This window comes from Ochlerotatus camptorhynchus, unplaced genomic scaffold (assembly GCF_037179485.1).
Source record: "Ochlerotatus camptorhynchus isolate MF236.1 unplaced genomic scaffold, CSIRO-AGI_Acam_v1.1 ptg000330l, whole genome shotgun sequence".
Lineage (NCBI taxonomy): Eukaryota > Metazoa > Arthropoda > Insecta > Diptera > Culicidae > Ochlerotatus > Ochlerotatus camptorhynchus.
Genome location: NW_027040818.1, coordinates 18,058,500 through 18,073,304, shown reverse-complemented (window position 1 = coordinate 18,073,304; position 14,805 = coordinate 18,058,500). Strand labels below are relative to the sequence as shown.

The following is a 14,805-nucleotide window of genomic DNA, read 5'->3' as shown; positions in this document are numbered from 1 at the left end:
GTAGGCCATTCATCTTTGAATTCATTAAAGAGAGTAAAGAAGTTATTCTGGCTACAAAACAGGATGTAGAAAAAAAATGAGTGAACCAGCCAGTGAAAATTGAACTCTCAAACGATAAGTTTATACTTGTTGATTTTGATTTTGTCCTCAGTGTGATAGACGGAAAAGTCTTAACTTATATCACTGGAAATTCGTCGATGCAGAATTGTCCAATATGTGGGGCAACACCAAATGTAATGAATGATGCAGAGAAATTCGAGAAAGGATTTATATCAAACGAAGAAGCCTTGCATTACGGCATATCTCCACTTCATGCTTGGATAAGATTTCTCGAATGCCTTTTGCATATTGCATACAGAATGGATATCAAAAAATGGAAGGTAACGAAACCGTTCAAAGAACTATATGAACAAAGAAAAAAACATGTGACGACACAGCTTTACGAAAAATTTGGAGTAAGAGTAGATCAACCACGATCGGGTGGAGCAGGTATCAGTACTACAGGAAACGTTTGTCGAAGAGCATTTGGAAATCCCAAGCTTTTAAGTTCCGTGCTGAACATTGATGAAGAGTTAATTTTCAGATTCCGGAATATATTAATTGCTATTAACTGCCAAGAGCCAATAAACCCGGAAAAATTGATGCATATTGCAAGGAAACATATAGGCTCTATCTTAAATTGTATGATTGGTACAAAATGATGTGACCAGTATAGTCCTGTGCTCTGATCATTACTATCATTTAACGGGTTTTTGAATTCCCATGTCATTTGATGTGCCACATGATGGGTTTTATTCAATTCAAGCCGCATTAAGTTTCATGACTTTCAGAGACCAGAACATGTTCTGGCCATACATGTCCGGAACCAGCTCAAGATTCCAAAAATATTCAAAAATACTATTTGACCCACCCTCATCTTTGAAGATGGACGCACCTCTGCCTATCATCACTGGCAGTCTCGGTTATTTGTTTCAAATTCAAAATAAATTACATTTCGTTTTAACCTAGGTGCTCCAGCTACTACAGTAACTTACTAGCCTTAATTATTATGATATAGGGGAAATGATTCTAATACTGGCCTATGGATCTAAGATTGGGCCCACTCAGTATTTCAAACAGATTTTTTTTTTAAACCTGCATATCAGTATGACAATTGACATCTTAAAACTAAGTTTTATCTGAGTAGAAAGGGAATTAATCGTTGCAATTGAGGATTGCAACGATTTTTGCCTGAAATTATTAATTATTTTGTTGGACATTTGTTCTAAACATTCGAAATTCTATGTACCTCGGTAGTATTGTACCAGGGAGGCAACTTCAAAATCATCTTCAGAACTTTGTTCTGAATCCTTTGAAGTGCTTTTTTCCTGGTAGTGCAACAACTAGACCACATTTAAAACTTGTTTAAATATTAGAAGTTTATTCGTTTATGGAAATCGGAAGTGGGAATCTTTTCCTTCTTGGCATTAAACCGGGAAAGTTTGCTTCCTGGATCATTCTCATCATCCGTGAGCAAATGAAATTGATTGCTCAAATTAATTTCATCAGAAGGGGGATCAATAGATTGCCTTTTTCTTTTGCGCTTAGGCACCATGGCGCGGCAGTAAATCTTTTATCCAAATCGACTTCCAAGCAGATTACTATAAGAATCTGAAGAATTGAAGAGGAATTTTCCAAATCAATATCCAAGCAGGATTACCTCGGGTAGGGTCCAAACGAGGATCGATGAGGAATAAGAGTCCCTGCTTAAATTTGTTGTAGCTCTAGGTAGCATTAACACTTCCTACAGCAAAAAGCAAATAGATCCGCACGGCAAGAGAGCACGATGCGGACTAATTTTGGCGAAGGATAATTTTTGCAGTGAACATAGCACCTGTTGGAATAATTCATTCTGCCAGATCGGGCATTACATCTAGAGCGCAGTTATTTGTGACGTGAAAATTCTTGCCCCCGTTCCAAGGAGCCCAAAAACGTCATGTGCTGCCATTGTATCCCCTCAAAATATTGTGACTGCTGCTCTGATCTCGAATGGCTCTTCTCCGTATTGAACAATCACACCATCTTCTAGCTTCTTAAGGTCTGACACTAATGGTTCAAACATTTTATTGAACCCAACCTTTATCACAGTACTATAAAGTGCATATATTACCGGAAAGACAGTTTTAGGAGATGAATTCCATCGATCTGGGAAGTTTTGTATTTTGTAACATATTTTTGAAACTGTGTTCTTACCAGCTTTGGAACTGAAAGCATTACCCAATTCTACATCATTCTGATACAAAGATAGTCGTATTGCAATGGGATAAGCTTTAGAGTAGTAACTTTTTTCCTAAATCAATCCGGTTCCGTAAGACATATTTTTTTACGCCAAGTGTACCTTGCTCAAGATGTTCGTTGAGTAGAAGCTCGCGGTTCGAGGATTTCGGAAGATTAGCTGCAGTGTATCGATTATTGGTAAATAGGCAAATGTTTCATTTACACGAACTGTTTCGTCAATTCCGTCTGTATGATGAACAGCATCTTGGTAGCCTACGCATTTCATAACCAGCTCAGAATAGCTCCCTGTTAATGTTTTAAGGAACCTTTGTTGGATGAAACATTTTCAAATAAATCAAGTGATTTAAATGTAACCAAAACATAAATAATTGATTCGGAGGTCAAATTAATGTTGTTTTCTTTTAAATATTCCGTAATAATACTGTGTGGAACACCAAAATTAGTTGTGAGCCGACAAATGCTCATAGCTGCCACTTTCTTAATATCTACCAACGCTGTAGACCGACTGGATGTTGCGTTTGTGCCAGGAAACTGCTCACCACGATGTGATGTAAAACACGAAGGTTCACCCGGAGTCCATGCTTCTTCAAGCTCTGAACTCGGAGGACGCTTTTCCTTAATGTGCCTCTTCAAGGAACGCATATGCAAACGCATTTCCCAAGTAACAATTTGACAGCCTTTTGGCTAGCTCTCTGATTAATTGTGGTTTTATAACGGCAATAAGCAATCTTTTTAGTTTAAATACAGCATTTATAGTGCTAATCATTCTTGACTAGCTGTTCAGTTTTATTTTGTATTAAATCATTAAAAGTCACTGACAAAATATTTAGATATAAATTTTGGAACTGTCCAATTTAAATCCTACTAAATTATCCAATAGAAAATGCAGGCATCTTATAAGTTAAATTGATTATAAAACTATACTAACTATTTGAACATGTGATGAGGGAAACTCCTTCCTCTTCTTCAACCGAAAAGCAAAATAAATTATCAAAATTTTGAATTTTTTTTTTCAAATTTGGATCCATATTAAAAAAAATTAAATCTGAAATTAGAATTGTTATTAAAAGATTTATAATTTTGAAATTTATCTACGTTAAATGTAAATTATTCAAATTGCACTCACTTAATTTGAAGGCTTGAGTATAGAAGTTCTTTTAAATACAATGAAATCTACTCAATAACATTTGAATCCACAAACTAAGAAATGTTTTGAAGATCACATTAGAAAATTATCAAGACTTTAAGGCTAGGCCAGTTTCTAACGTTCTTGATCTTTGCGAGATTTTGTACTTCAAATATGACGTATTGTAAAGATATCAGATTTTATAAAACCGAACGAGGTCAAAATGTAAGACTTCTGACATATTGCATTGAAATAGTATCAGAATACCAAATAAATTGACGAGAATCGTAGCTGAATTATTTGGATTATTTTAACCGAATTCTGGGAGAATTCCAATATAATTTGACTAAGCATCACAGGTAGTTTTGAGGAGTATTTAAAAAAAATAAGGAAAATAAACTGTTGTTCTGAAGACACTAAAGGCTGACTAAAAATAATGGTTGCTTTACAGTACTTCTACATTTCTCCAGTTCAAACGAAATCTCGAACCATCCTCTTGATGGAGCCCATCAGCGCCCGCACAGTGGAAACGGACACGGAATCAGCGCATTTCTTCAATTTTGCCCGCATTTTCTGGATGTCCTTGACTGCCCTGCCGCTACGTTGAAGTCGCTACTTTGAAATTGCCCAGTATTTTTCGGTTGGTTAAAATTCCGGGCAATTCGGAAGACTCATCAGCTTGGGGACAAAATCGATCTTGTTGGCAGCATACCACTCCAGAACCACCTTGGAGTAGTGGAAGCTGGCCAAATCACGCCAAAAGATGACTTTGCCCCTATGCTTGCGGATAGACGGCAATACAAGCTTTTTCAGGCATTTTTCCATGTAAACTTGGGATGTCATCGTCAAGGATGTGACGAATGGTTCCGTTTTCAAGCCACAATTGCAAATTGCTAGCCAAATCATGGCCTTCTTGGCGAACTTGTCGGCAAACACGAACTTGAATCTTCCCGGCACATCCCCACGTCCAGTCGCGATGTAAAACTTTTGACCGGGAAGCTGCTTGAAATCGTGTTTGACGTATGTTTCGTCATCGATCAAAGTGCAGCCCTTGTGTTTCGTCAAAACACGGTCGTACAAAAGCCTTGCACGCTTTTTGGCCACAGAATTCTGCTTCATGTGCCGGTTCGGATGTTTACTGGCTTTGTACGACTTGTATCCTTCCCCGACAAGGATGTTCTCACCGTTTGAAAGTTGGAGTTGTACCTTCTGGCCACATCTCGGATCGAAAAACCGGGGTTGGCTTTAACGCTCCTCAACACCTTGCGGCGCAGCTGACGATCCCTGGTTGCAGTTTTTTCGTAGGTCCGCTCGACAAACTGTTGTTTTCGGCATCTTCAGCACTTTAGCCAGCTTGGAACTGGACCACTTCGGATTTTCCAGGTGTTTGTGCACAATATTTTTTCTTCTTTCGAGTTCCATTTGACGTTATTTCTGAACGCGATCGATTACTTTGATCAAACTTGCACCAGTTGTTCTCTATAGAAGTGTAAACAAACCACTGTCAAAGATTTTCGATTCCCAACACTAGAGGCGTGCTAGCAGCGCGCGAGGGACGTACCAATTTACTTTTAGTCAGCCTTCACAATGTGCAGGTTTCTATGACAGATCATTTTTCCAATGTTTAACTTTCTCATAGTCTCCTGACACTTTAATTAAATATACTTTTGCCCTAGCATGTCACATTTTTTTTTAGGAAACGCCCTCTTTATGAGACTGTACCACCCAACGTCCAAACAGTATGAGATTAGCGAGCTTGAAGCACGAAGATGCTCAGTGTTCTGAAAGTTTCAACCCAAGTATTGAAAATATCATCAAAATGAGGGGACGTAGAGATAGTGATTTCGGATGTTCTTTTAGTAATATTCTACAAATGATCCTACCAGAACGATTATACATACCACAGGCTTTAGTTTGCAGTAATTGACAGAATTACAGCTATCCCCCGAAGAACGCGTCATCCACTGGGTTGCACCCACCACTTTTTCTCTGTGGGTTTGAAAGCAAACGGTCTGATTTTTTGCGAATGACTAGTCCTCCATTGACCCACTCACATGCAAAAAATCAGACCGACTGGTTGAAACCCCGCCGAGAAAAAGCAGTGGGTGCAACTCAGTGGGTAACGCCCCAACAAACAATTCAGAGTCACAAATAAGCATATAGATTGAATAAATGCTTTATAACAGTATACAATGCTGAATAAAACGGGTTGTCAAATTATGTGCTGAAAAAACCTCAATGAGATCAATAGATGCGCCCTTATTCCGCTGTTTGCTCTGATTTGATTAATATACTTATTAAAACCTATACAAACGATGACTGTCTTCCTGATTCAACACCAGAAGTTTGAGCTAATAACAAACTGAATAAGTGTAATTTGCACATACATTGACGCTTTAATTCGACGGTTTTAAAGTGATTTAATAGCATGCTTTATTATGGTCTTATAATTGTTTTCTAGCTCCATTATTAGATTCCATTGCATTGCTTAACAATATTGCTGAATAAAGGTGAAAACAGTCAGCATTATAGCTTTTATACCACTATGCGTCCATGTTTTAATTGTATGCTTTGTAAATGCTTTATAAACGGCGTATTCATTCATTATTCCACAACACTGTGTCAGGCTAGCAACAAAACGAAATTGGTGGCATAGTGGTTACCGTTTCTGTTTTCCAAGTAGAAGGTCACGAGTTCAATCCCAACCTCAACCCTTTTTTTATTTATTTTCTGCGCCTTATTAATTTAAACCGTAATCATAGATCGTTTCACTCACGACAACCAATTCATAGATTTATCGAAAAGCATCCTTTCCATTGAAATTATGGAGATGGAGAGGTAACCTAGGACCGAGCCTTGGTCTCATGTTAAACAACTATGAATGAATTAATCATTCTCACATCTCCTTGAATTAGCTAGAGTTACGGCTTGGAGTGCTGATAGGTATTCAGATTCAAGGTTTTATTACTTATTTAGCTGCCCATATGATGAATTCTAGAATAGCTCAGATGGCAAGGCAAGCGGCTGGTGATCGGAAGGTCGTGGTTCGAATCCCATCTAACGACATGTGTGTGTATGTATGTAATAAATTCATAATAAATTTTCTAGTATCTTGTGTAATGGATGCCGTGCTTCGACACAACACACAACAATCATTGACGAACGAGAACAACCCTGCTCTGTCCCGTTCTTATTTTCGGAATAATTTATCCCGTAGTTGGATAATCGTTTAATTGATGTATAAAAGTGTCTAATTAAACATTATTTCACATGAGAATCAAGCGTCTATATACACCTTTATACCATCGCTGTTTAAAGAAGTAATGATGTCTAATAAACGCTGAATACTCAAAATTTTGATCGAATAAGCTCTGTTACAACTTTTGTAAGTCGAATAGAAGCTTCTCAACATACCTTATTCAGCACCAAATATTTCGATGTTGTGGTTGAATAAATTCTCCAGATTTGTGTGAACAAAGCCTGGACAGAAGTTATTATTAAAAATAGAACAAGTATTATTAAGCAGGCAGTTGAATAAAATAGTCAAGAAGTCGTTTATTCAATAGGCAATTGTTTGTTGGGGCGTTCTTCGGGGGATAGCTGCAGCTGGATTATAGAGGTTTTCACGTCTGGTTGTAATGGTAGGGTATATGAGAGCGTGTTAGTGAATATCCGAGGAAAATACATAACAAATCGATGTCAAACTCATTTTGACAGATCTACTTTCATACATTTTTTAGGTTAGCCAGAGGAAAATAATAAACAACTTTACACGGCGTTGCTCCCGCTAGTGTGCGTGCGTTAAACGTCACTAATCTCTATATGCTGCCATGTTATTGAAACATCTGAAACGTCAAAATTCAAGTGTGAACTGTAAAAATTGATTGTCGTATTTGTATCAAATGGAATTATTTTCCCTTTTATGCCATAAAATTGGTTGACTTCGTGGTAAAAAATCAGAAAATAATGCTTTATAGGTTCTAAGTTTATGTTTCACAAAATGTAAGCAAAAATATTAAGAATATCGGAAATATCAGTCACGCCTTTTTTGATATTCTGGCTTGAATCATCTATTTGTTTACAAATAATGAGCTGTCAGTGGGGCCCACAAGGCAAGGCAAACAAGATAGGGTTGCCACCTAGCTGGATAGCTGTTTATCCCAAATTATGAAGAGGACGCTACCTAAACAACGTGACGTATTATGACATAAGTATATTCTGGACATTGGACCACAATATAGTAAAATTTGATTAGATTTTTATGTCCCAGAAAACATAAAAGTACAGTTCTTCGAACAGTGGTTTTATGTAGATTGTGAGTAGAATTCTAGGGAACTCAAAAGTATCAAAAGTGATGGTACGGTTAATTCAGTTTTGAATCCTCCTTCGAATTCCCTTGGAATGCTCCCTTTCTTGAGATGGAATATTATGACTACAATCCTGAAACTACACCTAAAGATTACCTACTGCAGAAAATCTCGCAAATGTTGATCGATCAATCAATCAATCAATCAATCAATCAAAGATAAATTCTGAAGAGAGCCGCAAGGATAAATCGATTAAAAATCCCAAGAGAATATAATTATGTAAATAATTCAAACGATTGTTTGCCAAATTTCAAGCTTTTAGAGAATTCATATGAATTTTGAGGGAAATTCAAGGTAAATTTGAGTACATTTACATAAGAAACTCTGCGTACTGTTGCACGATATTCTCAATAAATCTCGACTACTTTTTCAAAGGCAAGTATCAGCTTTCGTAAACAACGCATTTGATCGTGGATTTGACGTAACTGGTAGCTCACCCACGCATGCTAACACTACCATCAGATAGGGAAAACTTTCCCCTACCTGTTAGTGGTGTTAGTAATCGTGTACGACCAGTTACGCCAAATTGACGATCAAATGCATTGTTTACAAAGCTGATACATCCATTTGAAAAAGTAATCGAGAAATACCAAAAAAAAAGTTCTAAGGAGAGTGAAAAAATTCCAAGAAAATTCCAAGAGATCTTTTTCAAGGACATTTTGAAAAGATTTTCAGATAAATTTTGAGAAAATTTCCAACAGAATTCTGATGTGAAATCTATTAACTGACAAAACCCCAAAGCTGCAAACAGCGTATCGGTGCATGTTTACATGGCTGATTCTCGGTAATGCGATGATCAATCATAAGGTATGGCTATCTACTTTCATTTGAAACAGATCGAAATCCGACTGGGCCATCCGGAACGGAAAACCCCGAAAAGTGCCGAGCAAAATGCATGCCGATTTATGTTGACATCACTGGCTCTCAGCAATTTGGTTACCAAATTTTGAGATTGAACCACTATTTGATAAGTATCTTCTTTCGAACGAAAAAGACAGGGTACCTTTTGGACATGTGGTTGGCCAGTCGGACCGGGAAAACCCATGAGAGGTGCTGGTCAATTACTGAAATTAGACCTAGTGATTTACATTTTGTTTCTAAATTGTATACAATCATGAGCATAGAGGAAAAATGTCATCACCATATCGATTCTGCTTCCGGGTGGCCAGAAAATGGTCCTCTGAATATCCGGAATCTTGTGGGTGATTGGTAAATTCCTGAAAGTAGACCTGGAGATCCGTGATTTTTTTTCTAAATTGCTTACCATCATGAGCATAGAGGGGGCCAAATACAGTCCTGTGGATATCTGGAATCACGGTGAAAATTGTCATTTCCTGACCTGATACCAGAGGCAAAATGTTAAATTGAAATTGAAAAATCAGATTTCGAGGCCATGATATCAGGGGTTTGCGTTGCACGCCTTGAGTCTACACATCGCACCCCCCCCTCTCGACGCCAATGCTTTGGGACGTCTTCCACCCTTGGAAATAAATATGACCCGGACCCAGAGCCAATTATCAGGAAAGTAGTCCATCATAAATCAACTCAACTTCTGCAGCTGCTCTTTCACGAATACAAAATGAATTCAAAATTTACAGATTGTTTTAATACAATAAAATATTTCACGATATTTTAAACCTGTTGCAGTTTGAGATGATTTGTTCTAGTTTGTTTTCCTCTGTTCGGGACATAACACCACAGCGACCAGTAATTTGATCTATAGTAGTATATCCCGTGTCCTTAGTTTAGTGCATATCGTATTACTGCATCACTATTGAGAAATGATGAAGTATTCGGTTTTGATACAGTTGTCATTCTTGCCTTCATCGCAAGGATCCGACTCTAATTGAAAGGTTCCGCTATTTATACCCTTCGGAGTGTTGAAACACCGTCCAAAGGCGCGCTCCTTTGTCAGTCAAAATTGGATTCCTTAGCAACAAAAATAAGCAATGACACCGATGGTGACCATGCATCAGAACGCTAGTCTTAACCAGTTCAAACTATGGAACAACGATAGAAGATTAGAAATCACATAGATGAAGACTAACTCACTCATTTTTTTCCTTGTTTCAAGATCATCCTCGGTGGATAAAGCCGAGCCTTATCACTATCAACAAGGCATTACAAGTAACAAGGGCTTAGAGGTGTTCCTTTGATTACTGAAAAATCCTGTTCCCCTAGTTTGAAGTAGCCAAGACTAGGAATCGGTGGTAGATCTTATATCCCGTAACGTAACACGAAAAGGTGATCTACCCACGTTACGGGGCAACAGTTCAAGTTAATTATATATGGAAATTAAAGTATATTAGCCTATAAATCGAAAACATCATCATACATGTGCTCATTTGCTAAAGAATACGATCACAGTGCGCCACCGGATAAAACAAACACTAGACCAGCATCTACGACAAAATGCTGATGAAAATATTCGCCTCGAACCGGTACCACCATCATGAATCATTTCCCTAATAGTACGCCCCATCAATTAGCCTGATTAGCTCGATTAAACCAGCAACCAGCAGCGAAGGCCTGTGTGTGACATTTTCCACGCTGAACAGTGTGCAACATTGTGTGTCCCTTCAGCGGCTCATTATCGATCTGGTAGGAACCTAGAACGGCCATAGTTCGGCTCCCTTAGCAGCTCAGAGCAATTAAATTCGACTTTCATAAGACGGTGAAAATCACTGTCTCCCAGTCTCAGAAGAATAATGAAGACGAAAAAGAAATCTGTTTACGCGAACACGCGCATAAGTTATGACATGCGAGTGAGAACCCACCGAAAAGATCGAATTTCCCGAAGGCACTCACGGCCAGAAATCGAAGGAAAAGATTTTTCCCGCGGCCAACCCGAGGGTTTATTTTTTGCTTCTCTCACACTATCCTAGAAACTGACAAATACCTCTACACACAGTGAAAACAGCCCATTAAACACAACTAACACGGGCGGGCCCGAACAGTGCTATTTCGAAAATGTGTGAAATTTTCACCGCCCGCCGTCGCCGTAAACTGCGCTAACTGGCGTAAAAAACCAGACACTCACTCCCGCGCACGGCAATGAAGGCTAACATTTTTGATATTTATCCAAAGAAAAACGAAAACAATAACAAATAACACCTCCCGATTTTCAATCAGCTGCTCACAGCCCCGCCACACGTGCTCACAACACATAACACCGCACGCAAGCTTCGAACACCTGTTCAAACACCAATCATGACTCACGCGACGACGAAGAAGCACACTCACTAATGAACCTTTAATCCTCTTTCTCTCCTTCTGTCTTCGGCGCTGGTTCAACCACCCACAGCTCTGGAGCCGACCGAGTATCCCAGCTTCCGTGTACCGCCGTCGAACGTGATGGCACGGGTCGGCCAGAAGATCAAACTGGAAGCCGAAGTCGCCGGAACCCCACCGCCCGAGGTCATGTGGACCCACGATGGGAAGCATTTCTCCAACCGGGAAGTGAAGGTGAGTGTTGTACTACTGTAGATCGTTCGCCTCCCGAACACCACCCACACACAGCATCAGTCGTAGCAAGGGAAGGGGAAGTAGTCTACAAATCATTAACTGAAGAGGATTACCTACTTGCCACCCACTTACAACACAGTCATGCATAGTATGAGGTAGTCGTCACACAGCAAAGTCTACAAATCGCCTGTCCCTTTGAGGTTTGCCCTTAATTGATTGTCGAGTGGTTCAATCTTGTGCAAGTGGCTGTAAGACACTTAATTAAGATTTTTATTGCTGGTTTGGGTTCGGACACTCACTTACTTCCAGGAGAAGGTGGGGGACAGGGGAACAATGTTGCCAGATGCAAGTTTACAGGTAGTTTAGAGTTGGACAGTGAAGGTGTCTAGCGGAAGTATGCAAATTGGGGTTCGAACTGTTGATAAGTTGTTGGATGAAATGGAAATACTCATCAGATAAGAATCAAATGCACACAGAACTGGAAAACACACCAACATTAGGTTAATTTATCCAGGTCTCCATGAGTAACTACATCAGAAAATCAATAGTAGTAGTAGTAAAATTATGTTTATTTCTGTTGATTATGATAGTACATTGATTTATCATTTTAATTGATTAGCCTACTTGGCTCTTCATCTTTGTTTAATTTGATATTCTAATCTAATATTTGCGTTTTTCAACTAGTTTACAGAATACCCCTTTGGGGATGTGTTTTATTCGAATTGAAAAAAGTGATAACCTACTTAACTACTAGTATAACTTAACCTAACGTGCTAGATCACGTATGATCTGATGATTTGATCACAGACCTGAACCTTTCCAGGATGAATACTCTCCGTTCTTCTAATGTCTGAATTCCAGCCAGCAGGTGGATCTCAAAATTTCTAGTCCGCGGGGGACTGTTTAGGACCATCCTAAGGATCTTGTTCTAGATCCTTTGGAGTTTAAGGTGATGGCATTTTGCGCAACTCTCCCAGATTAGCATACCGTACTCGATTACAGGAAGGATGATTTGTTTGTAGACAGCAAGATTATTTTTCAGGGACAGGGTTGACTTCCTGTTGATAAGTGGATACAACGATCTTATCAAGATGTTGCACTTGGTTTTCGCTTTGTCACCGTGCTCCCTGATAAGAAGCTTGCTGTCTAGTGTTAGCCCGAGGTACACGACCTCTTTGGACCATTCCACCACTGTGCCATTCAGGCAGATCTTGTTATTCTCCGACGGAACAAGTCTGGGAGATTTAGAGTGTGGAAAGATAATGACCTGGGTCTTTGCCACGTTGATACGGATCTTCCAGCTGTTGAAATATTCAGACAGGACGTCCTAAATAATAATCCATTAGTTTCCAACTCTGTTCGGAAGATTCCTGTCATCCACATTTAGAAAGACATACGCATTTCAATTCGTTTTCTCAAAACTAAGACACGGTTCATATCAGTTACTTTTGTTCATCAATAGTTTAGGATAGGGTTTGTCCATCTGAACAACTTTACCGAAGACGGAAACCTTCTATCTAGTCTATATGCTAAGTTAGGGCATACAATTCAAAATGAATGTCATACTAGCGCTACCTTGTTAGTGAATCTTGAACTAAACTCTTTTTCTTAGATTATCCTAGTCCATCTGAACAAGTTTACCAAAGCCGGAAATCTTTTATCTAAAGGGTGATACGGTCAAAATTTGGTCAATATCAACTTGACGTATTTCTTTCAATTTTGCATTTAAAAAACCTGAACACCCCTCATTTTGAAGGTGTGTGTGTGTAGAATGTTGCTCCTATTTTGATTTTGGAATTCACTCTTCAGTTGTCAAAATGCCGTCCAAGCAAGAAGAGCAGCGTATCAAAGTTTTGCTCGCGCATCGCGAAAATCCGAGCTACTCGCACGCAAAGTTGGCAAAATCGCTAAAAGTTGCCAAATCAACCGTTACAAATGTAATTAAAGTGTTTGGGGAACGTTTGTCGACAGCCAGGAAGTCTGGATCGGGGGGAAATCGAAAACCGGAAGCCGCTGAGACGACAAAGAGAGTTGCCGGTAGTTTCAAGCGAAACCCTAACCTCTCTCTCCGAGATGCCGCAAATAAGCTGGGTGTATCGTCTACAACCGTGCATCGAGCCAAAAAACGAGCCGGACTATCGACTTACAAGAAGGTAGTGACTCCAAATCGCGATGATAAACAAAATACGACGGCCAAAGCGCGATCCCGGAGGCTGTACACGACGATGCTGACGAAGTTTGACTGCGTGGTAATGGACGACGAAACCTACGTCAAAGCCGACTACAAGCAGCTTCCGGGACAGGAGTTTTATACGGCAAAAGGAAGGGGAAAGGTAGCAGATGTTTTCAAGCACATGAAACTGTCAAAGTTCGCAAAGAAATATCTGGTTTGGCAAGCCATCTGTACCTGTGGCTTGAAAAGTAGCATTTTCATAGCTTCCGGGACTGTCAACCAAGAAATTTACGTGAAAGAGTGTTTGAATAAACGTCTGCTGCCTTTCCTGAAGAAACACGTATCACCCTTTAGTCCATTTGTTAATTGAGGACAAACAATGAAAAATCAATGTCACACTAGCGCCGGCTGGCGAGTGAACTCTGAACTAAACTCTATTCTTGAAGATAGGCCTTGTCCATCTGAACAGTCTTTTGTAGAAGACGAAAACCATCCATATGTGCAGGATCTGTAGATAGCGTTATATAATGTGTAATGGCACAACTTGAACTTTATCGTTTTAGCGCCATCTAGTGAGTAAATTCTGTCATACACTATCCATAGTTCAGAAGACCTTGTATTCTGGAATGTCTTTGCAGAAGGAAGTAACATCCTATATGGTTGGGATCATGTGTATAGTTTTTCAAGGACCCCCCTCCTAATTTAAGCTCAAGGCACATTTCACAAATCATTTGAAATTTCACAAATACGTTCAACCTTCGCTGAGCTATGACGATTTGAATTTGGAGTCAAATTGACCCTAAGGTACTAAGTTGTTTTTTTTTTGTACAGACGAAGGGTTAATCCGAAGGGCACGCAATACAAAGAACCGGTGCGTTGAAGTTAAAATGCAATAAAAAAAAATTAAAGTAAGAAATGCGTTTTGAAGTAGTACTGACGGTTATTAAAATTATCTATCCGGAATGAATGTAATTAAAAGTATTGAAAATGTAATTAATGTACTTTAATTACGAAATTTCGACTTTAACTAATGGAGTTAAAAAGTAGTTAATGATCTAATGTAATTAAAGCAGTAGTTAATGGAATTAATTTAAGTACAACTGTTGCCTGCGTTGGAGTTAGAGGTTATTGCGTGTCCCTAGGGTTAATCATTATATTATACTATCAACGTTACCCGCATTATCAAACATACCCCGTTTTACGGTACTTAGGAATACTTAGGAAAGGTCAGAAAGCATCGGGAAAGTTCTGACAAATTTCAAAGCAGTTCCATGATCATCAGAAAAATGTTGGAAACTTTAGGAAAGTTCGGAAAAAAATTGCAAAATGATGATAACTTTGATTAATTTAAGAAAAATGCAGGAACTTAACAGATGTTCAAAGAGCAAAGTCCCATG

General features: G+C 39.0%; 1 protein-coding gene across 5 annotated transcripts in view; it reads left to right on the top strand.

Annotated features, from left to right (window-relative positions):
* LOC135708322 (titin) overlaps window positions 1-14,805 on the top strand; it is a 280,525-nt gene that overhangs the window by 153,382 nt on the left and 112,338 nt on the right. For all 5 annotated transcript variants that reach the window (XM_065230332.1, XM_065230329.1, XM_065230330.1 and 2 more), the window contains exon 9: window positions 11,075-11,235. In XM_065230332.1, coding sequence (XP_065086404.1) covers window positions 11,075-11,235 — 161 coding nt within the window. The remainder of the gene's footprint in view (window positions 1-11,074; window positions 11,236-14,805) is intronic.